The sequence below is a fragment of the Hypanus sabinus genome, chromosome 1, assembly GCF_030144855.1.
Source record: "Hypanus sabinus isolate sHypSab1 chromosome 1, sHypSab1.hap1, whole genome shotgun sequence".
In the NCBI taxonomy this organism is placed as follows: domain Eukaryota; kingdom Metazoa; phylum Chordata; class Chondrichthyes; order Myliobatiformes; family Dasyatidae; genus Hypanus; species Hypanus sabinus.
In genome coordinates this window covers 62,904,690-62,921,281 of record NC_082706.1, presented here as the reverse complement: position 1 = coordinate 62,921,281, position 16,592 = coordinate 62,904,690, and the positions used below count along the sequence as shown (strand labels likewise).

Genomic DNA, 16,592 nt, shown 5'->3' with positions numbered 1-16,592 from the left:
GTTAACAGAGTGGAGTGTTCCTGGTGAACAGAGTGGAGTGATCCTGGTGAACTGAGTGGAGTGGTCCTGGTGAACAGAGTGGAGTGGCCCTGGTGAACAGAGTGGAGTGATCCTGGTGAACAGAGTGGAGTGGCCCTGGTGAACAGAGTGGAGTGATTCTGGTGAACAGAGTGGAGTGATTCTGGTTAACAGAGTGGAGTGATCCTGGTGAACAGAGTGGAGTGGTCCTGGTGAACAGAGTGGAGTGATTCTGGTGAACAGAGTGGAATGGCCCTGGTGAACAGAGTGGAGTGATTCTGGAGAACAGAGTGTAGTGATTCTGGAGAGCAGAGTGGAGTGGTCCTGGTGAACAGAATGCAGTGGCCCTGGTGAACAGAGTGGAATGGCCCTGGTGAACAGAGTGGAGTGATTCTGGTGAACAGAGTGGAATGGCCCTGGTGAATAGAGTGGAGTGATTCTGGTGAACAGAGTGGAATGGCCCTGGTGAACAGAGTGGAGTGATTCTGGTGAACAGAGTGGAGTGATCCTGGTGAACAGAGTGGTGTGGTCCTGGTGAACAGAGTGGTGTGGTCCTCGTGAACAGAGTGGAATGGCCCTGGTGAACACTGTGCAGTGGTTCTGGTTAACAGAGTGGAGTGATCCTGGTGAACAGAGTGGAGTGATTCTGGTGAACAGAGTGGAATGGCCCTGGTGAACAGAGTGGAGTGATTCTGGTGAACAGAGTGGAGTGATCCTGGTGAACAGAGTGGTGTGGTCCTGGTGAACAGAGTGGTGTGGTCCTCGTGAACAGAGTGGAATGGCCCTGGTGAACACTGTGCAGTGGTTCTGGTTAACAGAGTGGAGTGATCCTGGTGAACAGAGTGGAGTGATTCTGGTGAACAGAGTGGAATGGCCCTGGTGAACAGAGTGGAGTGATTCTGGTGAACAGAGTGGAGTGATCCTGGTGAACAGAGTGGTGTGGTCCTGGTGAACAGAGTGGAATGGCCCTGGTGAACACTGTGCAGTGGTTCTGGTTAACAGAGTGGAGTGATCCTGGTGAACAGAGTGGAGTGGCCCTGGTGAACAGAGTGGAGTGATCCTGGTGAACAGAGTGGAGTGATTCTGGTGAACAGAGTGGAATGGCCCTGGTGAATAGAGTGGAGTGATTCTGGTGAACAGAGTGGAATGGCCCTGGTGAACAGAGTGGAATGGCCCTGGTGAACACTGTGCAGTGGTTCTGGTTAACAGAGTGGAGTGATCCTGGTGAACAGAGTGGAGTGGCCCTCGTGAACAGAGTGGAGTGATCCTGGTGAACAGAGTGGAGTGATTCTGGTGAACAGAGTGGAATGGCCCTGGTGAATAGAGTGGAGTGATTCTGGTGAACAGAGTGGAATGGCCCTGGTGAACAGAGTGGAGTGATTCTGGTGAACAGAGTGGAGTGATCCTGGTGAACAGAGTGGTGTGGTCCTGGTGAACAGAGTGGTGTGGTCCTGGTGAACAGAGTGGAATGGCCCTGGTGAACACTGTGCAGTGGTTCTGGTTAACAGAGTGGAGTGATCCTGGTGAACAGAGTGGAGTGATCCTGGTGAACATAGTGGAGTGGCCCTGGTGAACAGAGTGGAGTGATCCTGGTGAACAGAGTGGAGTGGCCCTGGTGAACAGAGTGGAGTGATTCTGGTGAACAGAGTGGAGTGATTCTGGTTAACAGAGTGGAGTGATCCTGGTGAACAGAGTGGAGTGGTCCTGGTGAACAGAGTGGAGTGATTCTGGTGAACAGAGTGGAATGGCCCTGGTGAACAGAGTGGAGTGATTCTGGAGAACAGAGTGTAGTGATTCTGGAGAACAGAGTGGAGTGGTCCTGGTGAACAGAATGCAGTGGCCCTGGTGAACAGAGTGGAATGGCCCTGGTGAACAGAGTGGAGTGATTCTGGTGAACAGAGTGGAATGGCCCTGGTGAATAGTGTGGAGTGATTCTGGTGAACAGAGTGGAATGGCCCTGGTGAACAGAGTGGAGTGATTCTGGTGAACAGAGTGGTGTGGTCCTGGTGAACAGAGTGGTGTGGTCCTGGTGAACAGAGTGGAATGGCCCTGGTGAACACTGTGCAGTGGTTCTGGTTAACAGAGTGGAGTGATCCTGGTGAACAGAGTGGAGTGATCCTGGTGAACAGAGTGGAGTGGTCCTGGTGAACAGAGTGGAATGGCCCTGGTGAACACTGTGCAGTGGTTCTGGTTAACAGAGTGGAGTGATCCTGGTGAACAGAGTGGAGTGATCCTGGTGAACAGAGTGGAGTGGCCCTGGTGAACAGAGTGGAATGGCCCTGGTGAACAGAGTGGAGTGATTCTGGTGAACAGAGTGGAATGGCCCTGGTGAACAGAGTGGAGTGATTCTGGTGAACAGAGTGGAGTGATCCTGGTGAACAGAGTGGAGTGATCCTGGTGAACAGAGTGGAGTGGCCCTGGTGAACAGAGTGGAGTGATCCTGGTGAACAGAGTGGAGTGATTCTGGTGAACAGAGTGGAATGGCCCTGGTGAATAGAGTGGAGTGATTCTGGTGAACAGAGTGGAATGGCCCTGGTGAACAGAGTGGAGTGATTCTGGTGAACAGAGTGGAGTGATCCTGGTGAACAGAGTGGTGTGGTCCTGGTGAACAGAGTGGTGTGGTCCTGGTGAACAGAGTGGAATGGCCCTGGTGAACACTGTGCAGTGGTTCTGGTTAACAGAGTGGAGTGATCCTGGTGAACAGAGTGGAGTGATCCTGGTGAACATAGTGGAGTGGCCCTGGTGAACAGAGTGGAGTGATCCTGGTGAACAGAGTGGAGTGGCCCTGGTGAACAGAGTGGAGTGATTCTGGTGAACAGAGTGGAGTGATTCTGGTTAACAGAGTGGAGTGATTTTGGTGAACAGAGTGGAATGGCCCTGGTGAACAGAGTGGAGTGATTCTGGTGAACAGAGTGGAGTGATCCTGGTGAACAGAGTGGTGTGGTCCTGGTGAACAGAGTGGTGTGGTCCTCCTGAACAGAGTGGAATGGCCCTGGTGAACACTGTGCAGTCGTTCTGGTTAACAGAGTGGAGTGATCCTGGTGAACAGAGTGGAGTGATCCTGGTGAACAGAGTGGAGTGGTCCTGGTGAACAGAGTGGAGTGATCCTGGTGAACAGAGTGGAGTGGCCCTGGTGAACAGAGTGGAGTGATCCTGGTGAACAGAGTGGAGTGGCCCTGGTGAACAGAGTGGAGTGATTCTGGTGAACAGAGTGGAATGGCCCTGGTGAACAGAGTGGAGTGATTCTGGTGAACAGAGTGGAGTGATCCTGGTGAACAGAGTGGTGTGGTCCTGGTGAACAGAGTGGTGTGGTCCTGGTGAACAGAGTGGAATGGCCCTGGTGAACACTGTGCAGTGGTTCTGGTTAACAGAGTGGAGTGTTCCTGGTGAACAGAGTGGAGTGATCCTGGTGAACAGAGTGGAGTGGTCCTGGTGAACAGAGTGGAATGGCCCTGGTGAACACTGTGCAGTGGTTCTGGTTAACAGAGTGGAATGGCCCTGGTGAATAGAGTGGAGTGATTCTGGTGAACAGAGTGGAATGGCCCTGGTGAACAGAGTGGAGTGATTCTGGTGAACAGAGTGGAGTGATCCTGGTGAACAGAGTGGTGTGGTCCTGGTGAACAGAGTGGTGTGGTCCTGGTGAACAGAGTGGAATGGCCCTGGTGAACACTGTGCAGTGGTTCTGGTTAACAGAGTGGAGTGATCCTGGTGAACAGAGTGGAGTGATCCTGGTGAACATAGTGGAGTGGCCCTGGTGAACAGAGTGGAGTGATCCTGGTGAACAGAGTGGAGTGATCCTGGTGAACAGAGTGGTGTGGTCCTGGTGAACAGAGTGGTGTGGTCCTCGTGAACAGAGTGGAATGGCCCTGGTGAACACTGTGCAGTGGTTCTGGTTAACAGAGTGGAGTGATCCTGGTGAACAGAGTGGAGTGATCCTGGTGAACAGAGTGGAGTGGCCCTGGTGAACAGAGTGGAGTGATCCTGGTGAACAGAGTGGAGTGGTCCTGGTGAACAGAGTGGAGTGATCCTGGTGAACAGAGTGGAGTGATTCTGGTGAACAGAGTGGAGTGATCCTGGTGAACAGAGTGGTGTGGTCCTGGTGAACAGAGTGGTGTGGTCCTGGTGAACAGAGTGGAATGGCCCTGGTGAACACTGTGCAGTGGTTCTGGTTAACAGAGTGGAGTGATCCTGGTGAACAGAGTGGAGTGATCCTGGTGAACAGAGTGGAGTGGTCCTGGTGAACAGAGTGGAATGGCCCTGGTGAACACTGTGCAGTGGTTCTGGTTAACAGAGTGGAGTGATCCTGGTGAACAGAGTGGAGTGATCCTGGTGAACAGAGTGGAGTGGCCCTGGTGAACAGAGTGGAATGGCCCTGGTGAACAGAGTGGAGTGATTCTGGTGAACAGAGTGGAATGGCCCTGGTGAATAGAGTGGAGTGATTCTGGTGAACAGAGTGGAATGGCCCTGGTGAACAGAGTGGAGTGATTCTGGTGAACAGAGTGGAGTGATCCTGGTGAACAGAGTGGAGTGGCCCTGGTGAACAGAGTGGAGTGATCCTGGTGAACAGAGTGGAGTGATTCTGGTGAACAGAGTGGAATGGCCCTGGTGAATAGAGTGGAGTGATTCTGGTGAACAGAGTGGAATGGCCCTGGTGAACAGAGTGGAGTGATTCTGGTGAACAGAGTGGAGTGATCCTGGTGAACAGAGTGGTGTGGTCCTGGTGAACAGAGTGGTGTGGTCCTGGTGAACAGAGTGGAATGGCCCTGGTGAACACTGTGCAGTGGTTCTGGTTAACAGAGTGGAGTGATCCTGGTGAACAGAGTGGAGTGATCCTGGTGAACATAGTGGAGTGGCCCTGGTGAACAGAGTGGAGTGATCCTGGTGAACAGAGTGGAGTGGCCCTGGTGAACAGAGTGGAGTGATTCTGGTGAACAGAGTGGAGTGATTCTGGTTAACAGAGTGGAGTGATTCTGGTGAACAGAGTGGAATGGCCCTGGTGAACAGAGTGGAGTGATTCTGGTGAACAGAGTGGAGTGATCCTGGTGAACAGAGTGGTGTGGTCCTGGTGAACAGAGTGGTGTGGTCCTGGTGAACAGAGTGGAATGGCCCTGGTGAACACTGTGCAGTGGTTCTGGTTAACAGAGTGGAGTGATCCTGGTGAACAGAGTGGAGTGATCCTGGTGAACATAGTGGAGTGGTCCTGGTGAACAGAGTGGAGTGATCCTGGTGAACAGAGTGGAGTGGCCCTGGTGAACAGAGTGGAGTGATCCTGGTGAACAGAGTGGAGTGGCCCTGGTGAACAGAGTGGAGTGATTCTGGTGAACAGAGTGGAATGGCCCTGGTGAACAGAGTGGAGTGATTCTGGTGAACAGAGTGGAGTGATCCTGGTGAACAGAGTGGTGTGGTCCTGGTGAACAGAGTGGTGTGGTCCTGGTGAACAGAGTGGAATGGCCCTGGTGAACACTGTGCAGTGGTTCTGGTTAACAGAGTGGAGTGGTCCTGGTGAACAGAGTGGAGTGATCCTGGTGAACAGAGTGGAGTGGTCCTGGTGAACAGAGTGGAGTGATCCTGGTGAACGGAGTGGAGTGGTCCTGGTGAACAGAGTGGAGTGGCCGTGGTGAACGGAGTGGAGTGATTCTGGTGAACAGAGTGGAGTGGTCCTGGTGAAGTTCCCTCTGCCTTGGGTTGATTATTGATGAGTAAAAACATAGAGGAAAGAAATTGTTTATACTGCACTGATCTTCAGAATAAGCCAAGATATTTTATTTGTTTTAGCTGGGGGTACTGTTGTTATTTTCACCAAATAATCTATTTTATTCAGTTCACTTGAAGGATTTATGTTCAGTGGCCACTTTATTAGGTACAGCTATACAGTCTTTAATTTGTTCAAATCTCTAATTGGGTAATTATGTGCATCAACTCAACACATAAAAGCACACAGACATGGTCAATATGTTCAGCTGTTCAGACCAAACATCAGACTGGGGAAAAGATGTGATCTAAGTGACTTTAATCATGGGATGATTGTTGGTGTCAGACAGGGTGGTTTGAGTATCTGAGAAATTACCTATCTTCTGGACTTTTCACACATTAGACTCTTTTGAATTCATAGAGAATGGTGTGAAAAACAAAAAAAAATCCGGAGAGAGGCATTCTGTGGGCAAAAACAACTTGTTAGTGAAAGAGGCCTGGATAGAATCTTTCAAGCCGACAGGAAGGCGACAGTAACTTAGATAAGCACATGCCGCTACAGCGGGTGCAGAGGAGCACCTCTGAATGCACAGCACTTCAAACCTGGGCCACTGCAGAGGAAGACCATGAACATACACTCAGTGGTCACTTTATTAGGTACACAAATGTACCTAATAAAGTGGCCACTGAGTCCATATTATCCAGATTACTAGAAATTAATATTTTTGTATCTTTCATATCCATTTGGGAGAAATTCTTCAATATAACATGTCATCCAAATGACAGAACCTCTGTCTTTACAAAACATCCTCTGATGACACTGAACAATGAGCTGAGATTTAATGTCCAGTCACTAGAGTGCGAAGAAAACGCGCAACCTTCTGACCCAAACTCAAGAGGAACTGCAATGAGCTAATGCTTCACATACAAAACAGATGTCTACTGTATCCTGTACCAGTCTCCTAAGAGCAAAACACACATGTTAAAATCTGTTTCCAGTGAACTTGGTGAGACTGCTTCAGATGTCAGAAAGCTGTGAGATGCAGGATACCCAGGTTCAGAGGTAATGCCAGATATCTGACATAGAAACACCAAACTTTGCTTTTCCACAGATACTGCCTGCCCTGTTGAACATGTGCAGAACGTTGTCATTATACCAGAAATAAAAATATTGAAAATAACACTGGCATGGAAAATATGTGTCATATTTACAGATGCTATTTTGATCCTATTTCCATGATTTCAATAACATATATATTGATAATCACCATCCTCCATAAAGGTTGTTTTGCCCTCAAAAACTTTCCCTTGCACTTCAATCTCTCCTGTTTTGAAAAAAGGTCCTTGGAATCCATTTTCCCTGCACAGTCTGGTCAGGATCTCTGTTGGTTTCATGACATCACGCCAGGCATTGTAACCTTCTCTGTAATTGAAAAAAGATTCTGTCATAAATTATGGTCAAGAGACACATGATAAGCATTTAGGTAAATACACTAGATGCTGAATCTCCCAGAATACCATCTATGTTTCATAAACCAGTAAGGATACTAAGGGATACTGTGGTCTTAATCTCTCTCTTCCTCCTTTGATTTAGGAAGCCAGGGTGGGGAAAACATGTAACACTTCCACAGCAAGCACCTTCACTTCACCTGCATTAAGGAGGATCTCTTGAAAGTCAATCATCTTAAGCCCAGTTCCCGTTCCTATTTTAAACTCAAAGTGCACTGCAGATGCTGTGGTCAAATCAAGACGTACAAAAAAGCTGAGTGAACTCAGCAGATCGGGCAGCATCCGTTGAAATGAGCAGTCAACGTTTCGGATCAAGACCCTTCGTCAGGACTGAAGAAGGAGGGGGCAGAGGCCGTATAAAGAAGGTGGGGGGAGGGTGGAAAACCAGTCAGAGGAACGATCAAGGGGTGGGGGAGGGGAAGCAGGGACGGGATAGGCAGGAGAGGTGAAGAAGGAATCTAGGGGGAAAGCACTATGGGTAGTAGAAGAAGGCAGAATCATGAGAGGTGATAGGCAGCTAGAAGAGGAGACAGAGTGAAAGTGGGATGGGGAAAGGGAGAGGGAGGGAATTAGACAGTGAAGGTGGAAATTAATTCCCTCCCTCTCCCTTTCCCCATCCCACCTTCACTCTGTCTCCTCTTCTAGCTGCCTATCACCTCTCTCATGATTCTGCCTTCTTCTACTACCCATAGTGCTTTCCCCTTACAATCCTTCTTCACCTCTCCTGCCTATCCCCTCCCTGCTTCTCCTCCCCCACCCCTTGATCTTTCCTCTGATTGGTTTTCCACCCTCCCCCCACCTTCTTTATAGGGCCCTTGCCCCCTCCTCCTTCAGTCCTGATGAAGGGTCTCGATCCAAAACGTTGACTGCTCCTTTCAATGGATGCTGCCCGACCTGCTGAGTTCATCCAGCTTTTTTGTACATCCCATTCCTATTTTGACTTTCAGTCCATGGCCTCCTATACTGCCACAGCGAGGCCACTCTCAGATTGGAGAAGCAACACCTCATATTCGATTTGGGTAGCCTCCAACCTGATGGCATGAAGATTGATTCTCTTACTTCCAGTAATTGCATTCCCTGTCTCCCTTCTTCCATTCTCAGTTCTGGCTCCTGTCTCATCTCTCCTCTTCTTCTTAACAACTTATGACCTCCCCCTGGTGCCCCTCCTCCTTCCCATTCTTCCATGTTCCACTCTCCTCTCCAATCGAATTCTGTCTTATTCAGCCCTCTGCCTTTTCCACCTATCATCTCCCAGCTTGTCATTTCACTCCACCCTCCCCCACTCACCTACCTTCCTCCTCACATGCTTTACCTATCACCTTGTAGCTTGTACCCCACCTTTTTATTCTGGCTTCTTATTCCTTCCTTTCCAGGCGTGGTGAAGTTCTCGGTCCAAAATGACAACTCTTTATTCCTTTCTGTAGATGCTGCCAGATATCCACAGAATATTGTAGAAAAAGGTATCAGGGAATACAGGTCCATAATTCATTGCAAGTGGTGTAACAGGTTGATAGGATCATCAAGAAATCTTTTGGCTCCTTGCCCTTCATAAGTCAAAATGGGATGCAATGTCAAAGTGGGATGCTATGTTGAAGTTGTATAAGATATTGGTGAGGCCTAATTTGGAGTATTGTGCACAGTTTTGGTCACCTACCTACAGGAAAGATGCAAATAAGGTTGAAAGAGTACAGTGAAAATTTAAAAGGATGTTTTTAGGATTGGAGGACACAAGTTATAAGAGAAGACTGAACAGGTAAGGACTATATTCCTTGGACTGTAGAAGACTGAGGGGCGATTTGATAGAGATTTACAAAATTATGATGGGTATAGGTAGGCTAAATGCAATCAGGCTTTTTCCACTGAGGTTGGATGGGCGACAACCAAAGGTCATGGGTTAAGGATGAAAGGTGAGAAATTTAAGGGAATATAAGTGGGAACTTCCTCATTTAGAGAGCTGTGAGATTGTCGAATGAACTGCCACCTTCATTTCACAATTAAATGCAACACTTTCCCCCAAGCAGATTGAGAAATTAAGGAATTCAGCGGGTGATGCAACATCTATGGAAAAGAATACAGTGGATGTTTTGGGTTGGGGCCCAGTCCGTAGGTGCTGAGTTCCTCCAGCATTTTGTGTGTGTTGCTTAGATTTACAGCATCTGCAGATCTTCTCTTGTTTGTGGTTGTGCAGGTGCTTGCGGCTCTCTGAGGATTGGCACGTTGTTGTGGTGGAGAGGCTTGTGAGTTCCTGTGATCCGGAGAGCAATGCCACCCATGGTGGTAAGGTCAAAGAGAAGATTCCAGACAAAGAGCGATATAGCCAAGAGCTCAGCTGGCAGAAGATGATACAACATCACAAAGGGTGGAGGAAGGCTGCAGATGTGAGGGGGAAGTCTTTTTACTCAGAGCATGGTGGTTGCCTGGAATACACTGCCTAGTATGGTTGTAGAGGCAAAAACATTAGCAGATTTTCAGAGATATTTGGATAGGCACATGATTGTAAAGAACATAGAAGGGTACGGCACAAGAACAGTCCATTTGGCCCACAGTGTTGTACCAAACCAGCTGAAAAGCAAATCAAAAACCCCAAACACTAATCCATCCAACCTACACCATGCCCAAATCCCTCCATCCACCTGCCTTGCTAAAGGATCTTGCCTGTACCTAGAGACGACACAAAGATATTGATCAAGACCCTAGCAATTTTGTATCTTGCCTTCAATAACCTGGGGTAAATCCCATAAGACCCTGGGGATTTATCCACCTTAATACTTATTAGAAGTATTAGAATACTTAATACTTATTAAACTTCCTCCTCCTTGATTTCTGAATGCCCTAATGCATTTATACACTCAGGAAAATGGAGGGATATGGACATTGTATAGGTAGAAGGGATTAATTTTTGGGTCTTTTGATTTGCTTTTTAGTTGGTTTGGCCCAACATTGTGGCTATAATCCACAATAACATCCTGTCCTTCTATGTGTCAGCTGCCTGGGGGCTTGAAATGTGGATTTCCTTATCCCGGTATTCCCATGAATCAGAAGTTGATAAAAATTACTTATACCGAGATGACCTTTGCTTGTGGTGTAGTGTAAAACAGTACTGTAAAAGTAACTTCACCATTCTTACATTTCGTATCTGCTGGGTAATCCACAGGTAGCTCTGTGCTTGCTATAAAAGCGGTTCTCCAGATCGATCTTCGTTTGTCCAATCAAATCATCTCTTCCAATCATGTCAAAGTCATAGATTGATATTGTGAGCATAGAGTCCATTGGGAATGTAGCTTCAATATCATAGGACCTATCAAATACAGCAAAGAATTACTGTATAGAAGACAGCTTCCCCAAAATAGTTAAAATGTGAAAAACTAAGTATTTTATCAAAGTATTAAACATAAAGAATCAAATGCTTTAGCAGATACAGTAGATAGGATCCAGCTGTAGCCCTGAGAATGGTATTGGATAAAAAGAGGCTCCGAGGATGTGGGAGGGGTATGGAGGTCTAGGATCTCGGTACAAGTCACTGACGAGATGTTCTGTCACTCTAGGGCTCTACTCAAACTGGGCACAGAGTCTTTCAGGCGCCTGCCGGGTGTCACGGTGCCACACTCCCCGCTCACCAACATGCATGTTGCCGACACCGTTCTCACTTGCATCTGTATGCAACTGCCTCAAACGGATTGATGTTTATCAGCTGGACTGGCGCAAAGCAGGTCGGGTTAGGCAAGCAAACTGCTTTCGTTCATTCCTGACTTACAAATGGTTTGTGGTTAGTCCTGACGAAGGGTCTCCGCCCGAAATGTCGACAGCGCTTCTCCCTGTAGATGCTGCCTGGCCTGCTGTGTTCTACCAGCATTTTGTGTGTTTTGTCCCTTTATTAACTAGTGACTGCCAATAATCTCTGAGTCACTGTGCCTACTATGGGCTATTGGCAATTCGAAGTGGCAGAATTCTTGCTACCCTGGCTCGCACATAAGGCAGTGTCACCAAAGCAGCTGCCAAATATTTAGACAAGTGCCAGAAACATAGAACTTTATAAATTTGCATTTAACGTACTTGCATTCTGTTGTTACTATCTAGATACCTCAATCCGGCTGCATCACTGATTTATTCAGAGGGTGGTGAGAGTGTGAAATGGGTGCAAGTGATGGCTCTGCATCAACTGCAACATGTCAGTGATGTTAGTATAAGTGCATTGAGAGGGGGTATGGAGGGCTATGGACCAGGTACAGGTCAATGGGGCCAAGCTGAATAATAGTTTAGCACAGACGGTATGAGATGAAGGGACAGTTTGTGTGCTGTAGTGTTCTATGACTAATCGGGCACTAGCATCAGAATGCAAAGATTAACCATCCTTGTTTTTCTCAATGCATGTTATAAATAAAATATTGAACATAGAACATGGAACATTACAGCACAGTATCAGCCTTTGGCTCTTGATGTTGTCCCAACCTTTTAACCTAAATTAGGATCAATTCTAACCCTTCACTCCTACATAGCCCTCCATTTGTCTATAACCTCTCTGCCTTTCTAAGAGTTTCTTAAGTGACCGTAAGGTAACTTCCTCTACTGCCACCCCCAGCAGCGCATTCACCAATCCCTGCTTAAAAAAGTTTACCCCTGACATTCCCCCCCCCCCACCATACTTTCCTCCAATCACCTTCAAATTATGGCCTTTGTATTAAGCATTTATATCCTGAGAAAAAGCCTCTGGCTGTGTACTCAATCTCATCTTGAAAAGGGGTGGAGCTTAGGAGATGATGGCATCTAACTGCGACTCCTCTGCTTGGATCTTCGTAAACAGCTCTATTTCTAACTTTAATATCTCTATTTCCCTTTTGAAGGGGTTCTTTTGAAGACCCTGACCTGGAGCTACACATTGACCTCGGTTCTTTGCGGGAATGGGACCCGTTCTCGGGGTCTCACAACCGGCTGTTATTCGATGTACCAAGGACGTGGCCTGGAACTCTAGTGAACCTTCAGGACTCCAGGGTTGCATGGCCCTGGAGGCTGGTGGACTCAAGGTTGGTGAATCTGGTGTGTTGTGGGAGAACACGGAAGATCATAAGCAGTGAGCTGGTTGCTGGCTGTGTGCCCAGAGACCCGAGTTCTTTGGACAAAGAGCTCGGAAAAAGCAACAGAACAGACTTTTAACACCATAAATCAGTGAGTTGTTTGTTATGTCTCCCCTCTTGCTGTCAAATGGGGACACCACTTTCTCCCTCATTAAGGAGAGAGAGCCTGTGGTATGTCGAATTACCGGGTGAATGAGCAGTCTTTGAGGTACTGCATGTCTGTGTCTTTATTGATGCTTTGCTGCACGCTGGAGTGCTCGGTGGGGGGCGTCAATGCTTTTTTTGCTGGTGGGGAGGGGGGATCATCACTTTGCTGCTGCTTATGTGTGGAAGGGGGAGTTGGGGGGCTTTGGGGTTCTGATGTTTACCTGTCATTCATTCTTTGGGGCACTCCTCTGTTTGCGTGGATGGTTGCGAAGAAAAAGAATTTCAGGATGTTAATGTCACTTCTGACATTAAATTGTACCTTTGAAACCTTTGACACCTCTATCAAGTCACCTCTTATTCAGTTCAAAAGATGGTGGCAACATTTCAATAATGGAGCAAGTGAAGTTATCTCCTTGGTTCAAAAGCCTGATGGTTGAGAGGTTCCTGAAGCTGAGTCCTGAGGCTCCTGTACCTTTCTCCTGATGGCAGCAGTGTGTGGCTGGAAGCAGGAAGGTAGGTGTGTTTTCCTGGGAGCCACTGTGCTCAATGGTGGGGAGGGATGGACTGGGCTGTATCCAATACTTCTTGAAGGATGATGCATTCATGGGCATTGGTGCTTCTGTACCAGCCAGTCAATATTCTTTCCACTACACATTATTAGAAGTTTATCAAAGTTTTAGATGTCATGTCAAATATTCACAAACTCCTAAGGAAGAAGAGGTGCTGCCATGCTTTCCTTATAATTGCACATACCCAGAACAGGTCCTCCAGAATGATAACACTGAGTTTGCTGATCCTCTTTACCTCTGACCCTCCAAAGAGGATTGGCCTATAGACCTCAGTTTCATTCGGCCAATGACAGCAGTGTCAACAACAAACGTGAATATGGCATTAGAGCTGTGCTTAGCCACACAGTCATAAGCGTAAAGTGCGAAGAGCAGGGGGATAAGCACACAGCCTGTGGTACACCTGTGAACATGGAGGAGATGTTGTTCCCATTCTGAACTGACTGAGTTGCAAGAAAGGAAATTGAGGATCCAATTGCACAAGGACATATTGAGGCCAAGGTCTTGAACCTTATTGATTAGTTTTGAAGGAATGATGGTATTGAATGCTGAGCTGTTGTTGATAAAGAGCATCTTGATTTATATGTCTTTGCTGTTCAGAAATTCCAGTGTTGATGAAGAGGCAATGAGAAGGCACTTACTGTGAACCTGTTGCTCCAGTAGATAAATTGGAGCTGATCCAAGTCGCTTCTCAGGCAGGAGTTGAAATATTTCATCACCAACCTCACCAGGAACTTCATTACTGAGGATGGTTGTCAATGAGGCAGGTTACCATGTACTGGTGTAAGTGAAGTCTGTTTGAAGCAGGTGGGTCCCTCATACTGCGAAACGTCAATAAAACCAAAGACCTGGTTATTGACTACAGGAGGAAGAAAACCAAAAGGTCATGTGCTAGTCCACATTAGGGGATCAGAGGTGGATTGGGTCAGTAAGGTTAAATTCCTTGGTGTTACGATATCAGAGTATATCAGAGTATCTCAGCGTATCAGAGTAGGGACCAGTACATAAGGGACATCAGAAAGAAGGCAAGATAGCACATCCATTTTTTCAGAAGTTTGTGTAGATTTAGCATGTCCGTTAAAACCTTGACAAACTGACGTAGATGTACGGTGGAGAACCTCAGAGATTGCATTAAGGCCTGGAATTGAAACATCAATGCCCAAGAATGGAAAACTCTATCAAAAATGGAAGATACCATTTACCATAAAGCCCTCCTCACCAATGAGCACACTTACAAGGAGCATAGAAAGCAGTACTTTTCATCAAGACAACCAAATATCCGAGCCATGCTCTCTTCTTGCCAGCCACATCGGGCAGGAGGTTTCGAACATTTGAAATTGAAAGCTTCTGCCCAGGTAACGTGGGCAAATCCATCACCCAGACACAAATCAGCTTTTACACACACATACACACACACACACATGCACGCACGCACGCACGCACACACACACACACACACACACATACACACGCACTCACACTCTCTCTCCTTTGCACATGCACACACATCTCCTCCCACAGACACACACTCCCCTTCCCAAAAAAAAAACACCCACCACCTCTTCCACACATACACTGATCTACTCCCACACACACATCCGTTCCCACTCCCTCCCCCACACACACACATTCGTACGCACAACAGCATCTATTTTCATACCTTCCAAATGGTGGATTCAACTGTTTCGGGATATAATTGTCACGATCCTTAATTTCAGTCTTCCCAATCTGCAGGACAATGTATGGATCAGCTCCTCCATCAGGATCTGCTGGATGCAGATTGTTAGCCTGATAATAGCAAACATGTGTTAAAAAAAAAGGATCTGGTGCTTTCCTGGCATATATGACAAATGAACACTTCTTGGGCTTCTAGTGTGTACAGGTGTGGATTATGACCAACATTTCGATGACAAACTCCACCATCTTCATCGGGGATGATGCCTGGGCAAGTCTAGTCTGGTGGTATTGATACCCCTGTAGTCTGTCCCTCCTGATTGGTTAATCATCCAATCAGATTTCCGATGCCCCACCATGTTTACAATCAAATCCCAGTTCTTACTTAAAGTGAGACCTTGGTCTTTGTCAAAATTCTTTTCCTCTCATTTTATCTCTATGGCTTCTTTCACCAGGTGGTCCCAAAAGCCACTCGTGTGGCACAGAAGTTTTGCGTCATCAAAGTCAGTCCTATAGACATTGCAAATGCAATGTTCTGCTATCTCCAATGAGGACCAACTAACCAGGAAGGACAGACCACTGGACGAGACATGCCTGGGCATCATTCCTGATGAAGGTGGCAGAGTTTGTCATCAAAACATCAGTTATAATCGATACCTGTACCAGTCTGGAAGCCCGAGAAGAGTTTATTCATTCATAACACATATTTATAATCAAGTAACTAATCATGATACATTTTAGCTTTAACATATTCTGACAGAGCTAGATAATGATTTCACTGGACCAGCAACATCAATGAGAATCATGATTTTACAAAAGAGTGTTTTAATTATTTATTGAGATACAGTGCAGAAAATGCCTTCTGGCTTCTCGAGGCGTGCTGCCCAACAACCCCCAGATATAATCCCAGCCTAACCACAGGACAACTTACAACAACCAACCAATCGACCAACCAGTCCATCTTTGGATTATGGGAGGAAAGCAGAACACCTGGAGGAGTGAGGCAAATATACAAACTCCTTGCAGGACAGTGGTGGGGATTGAGCCAGGCTTGCCTCTAATGTAAAGCATTGTGCTAACCACCTTCTAGAAGGTGGTTAAGGAATATTCTACTGAAAGTGGACACTATAAAAGTTTTGAATTCCCTTCTGCAAATATCTAGAATGGAAAAGCTCACAAAATGTAATGTATATAGCCCAGTCCATTACAGGAAAATCCCTCCCCGCCATAAGGAACACTGCTATAAGAAAGTAGCATCCATTATTGAGAAACGGCCATCTTCTCTCAGACAAGAGGTATAAAGGCTTGAAGCCCTTTACCGTTAGCTTCAAGAAATACTTCACCATGATTTTCAGCATCTCGTGCCAAAGATAGGGCAGATAGTCCCCATATTTTTCCAAGTGTAGGAGAGGCCAAGGGCTGAAGGTGAGAGACAACCTAAAGGGCAAGTTTTTCCATACAGAAGGTGGTGAGTGTATGGTGTGTGGTGTAGACCATAAAACCATAAGACATAGGAGCAGAATTAGGCAATTGCCCATTGAGCCCATTAAGGCTCGTCCACCATTCCTGGATCACACTCAATGCCATAAATATACCTACAGACTTGGCCTCCACCACAGGCTGTGGCAGAGCATACCACTGATTCACTACTTTCTGGCTAAAAGAGTTCCTCCTTACCTTTGTTCTAAAGGGTTGCCCCTCAATTTTGAGGCTGTGCACTTTAGTTCCAGATACCCCTTCAATAGGAAACGTCCTCTCCACATCCACCCTATCTAGTCCTTTCAACGTTCAGTAGGTTTCAATGAGATCCCTCCACATTCTTCTAAATTCCAGTAAGTACAGGCTCAAGGCTCCCAAACACTCCTCATATGTTAACCCCTTCATTCCCAAATCATCCTTGTGAACCTCCTCTGGA

At 46.9% G+C, this 16,592-nt stretch overlaps 1 protein-coding gene across 2 annotated transcripts in view; it reads right to left on the bottom strand.

Annotated features, from left to right (window-relative positions):
- LOC132394365 (fer-1-like protein 6) overlaps positions 1 to 16,592 on the bottom strand; it is a 362,114-nt gene that overhangs the window by 41,451 nt on the left and 304,071 nt on the right. The window contains exons 18-20 of one of the 2 annotated variants that reach the window (XM_059970429.1): positions 14,664 to 14,791; positions 10,346 to 10,516; positions 6,978 to 7,132 (exon numbers count right to left, since the gene is read on the bottom strand). In XM_059970429.1, coding sequence (XP_059826412.1) covers positions 6,978 to 7,132; positions 10,346 to 10,516; positions 14,664 to 14,791 — 454 coding nt within the window. The remainder of the gene's footprint in view (positions 1 to 6,977; positions 7,133 to 10,345; positions 10,517 to 14,663; positions 14,792 to 16,592) is intronic. The other variant, XM_059970435.1, reaches the window with a different exon arrangement.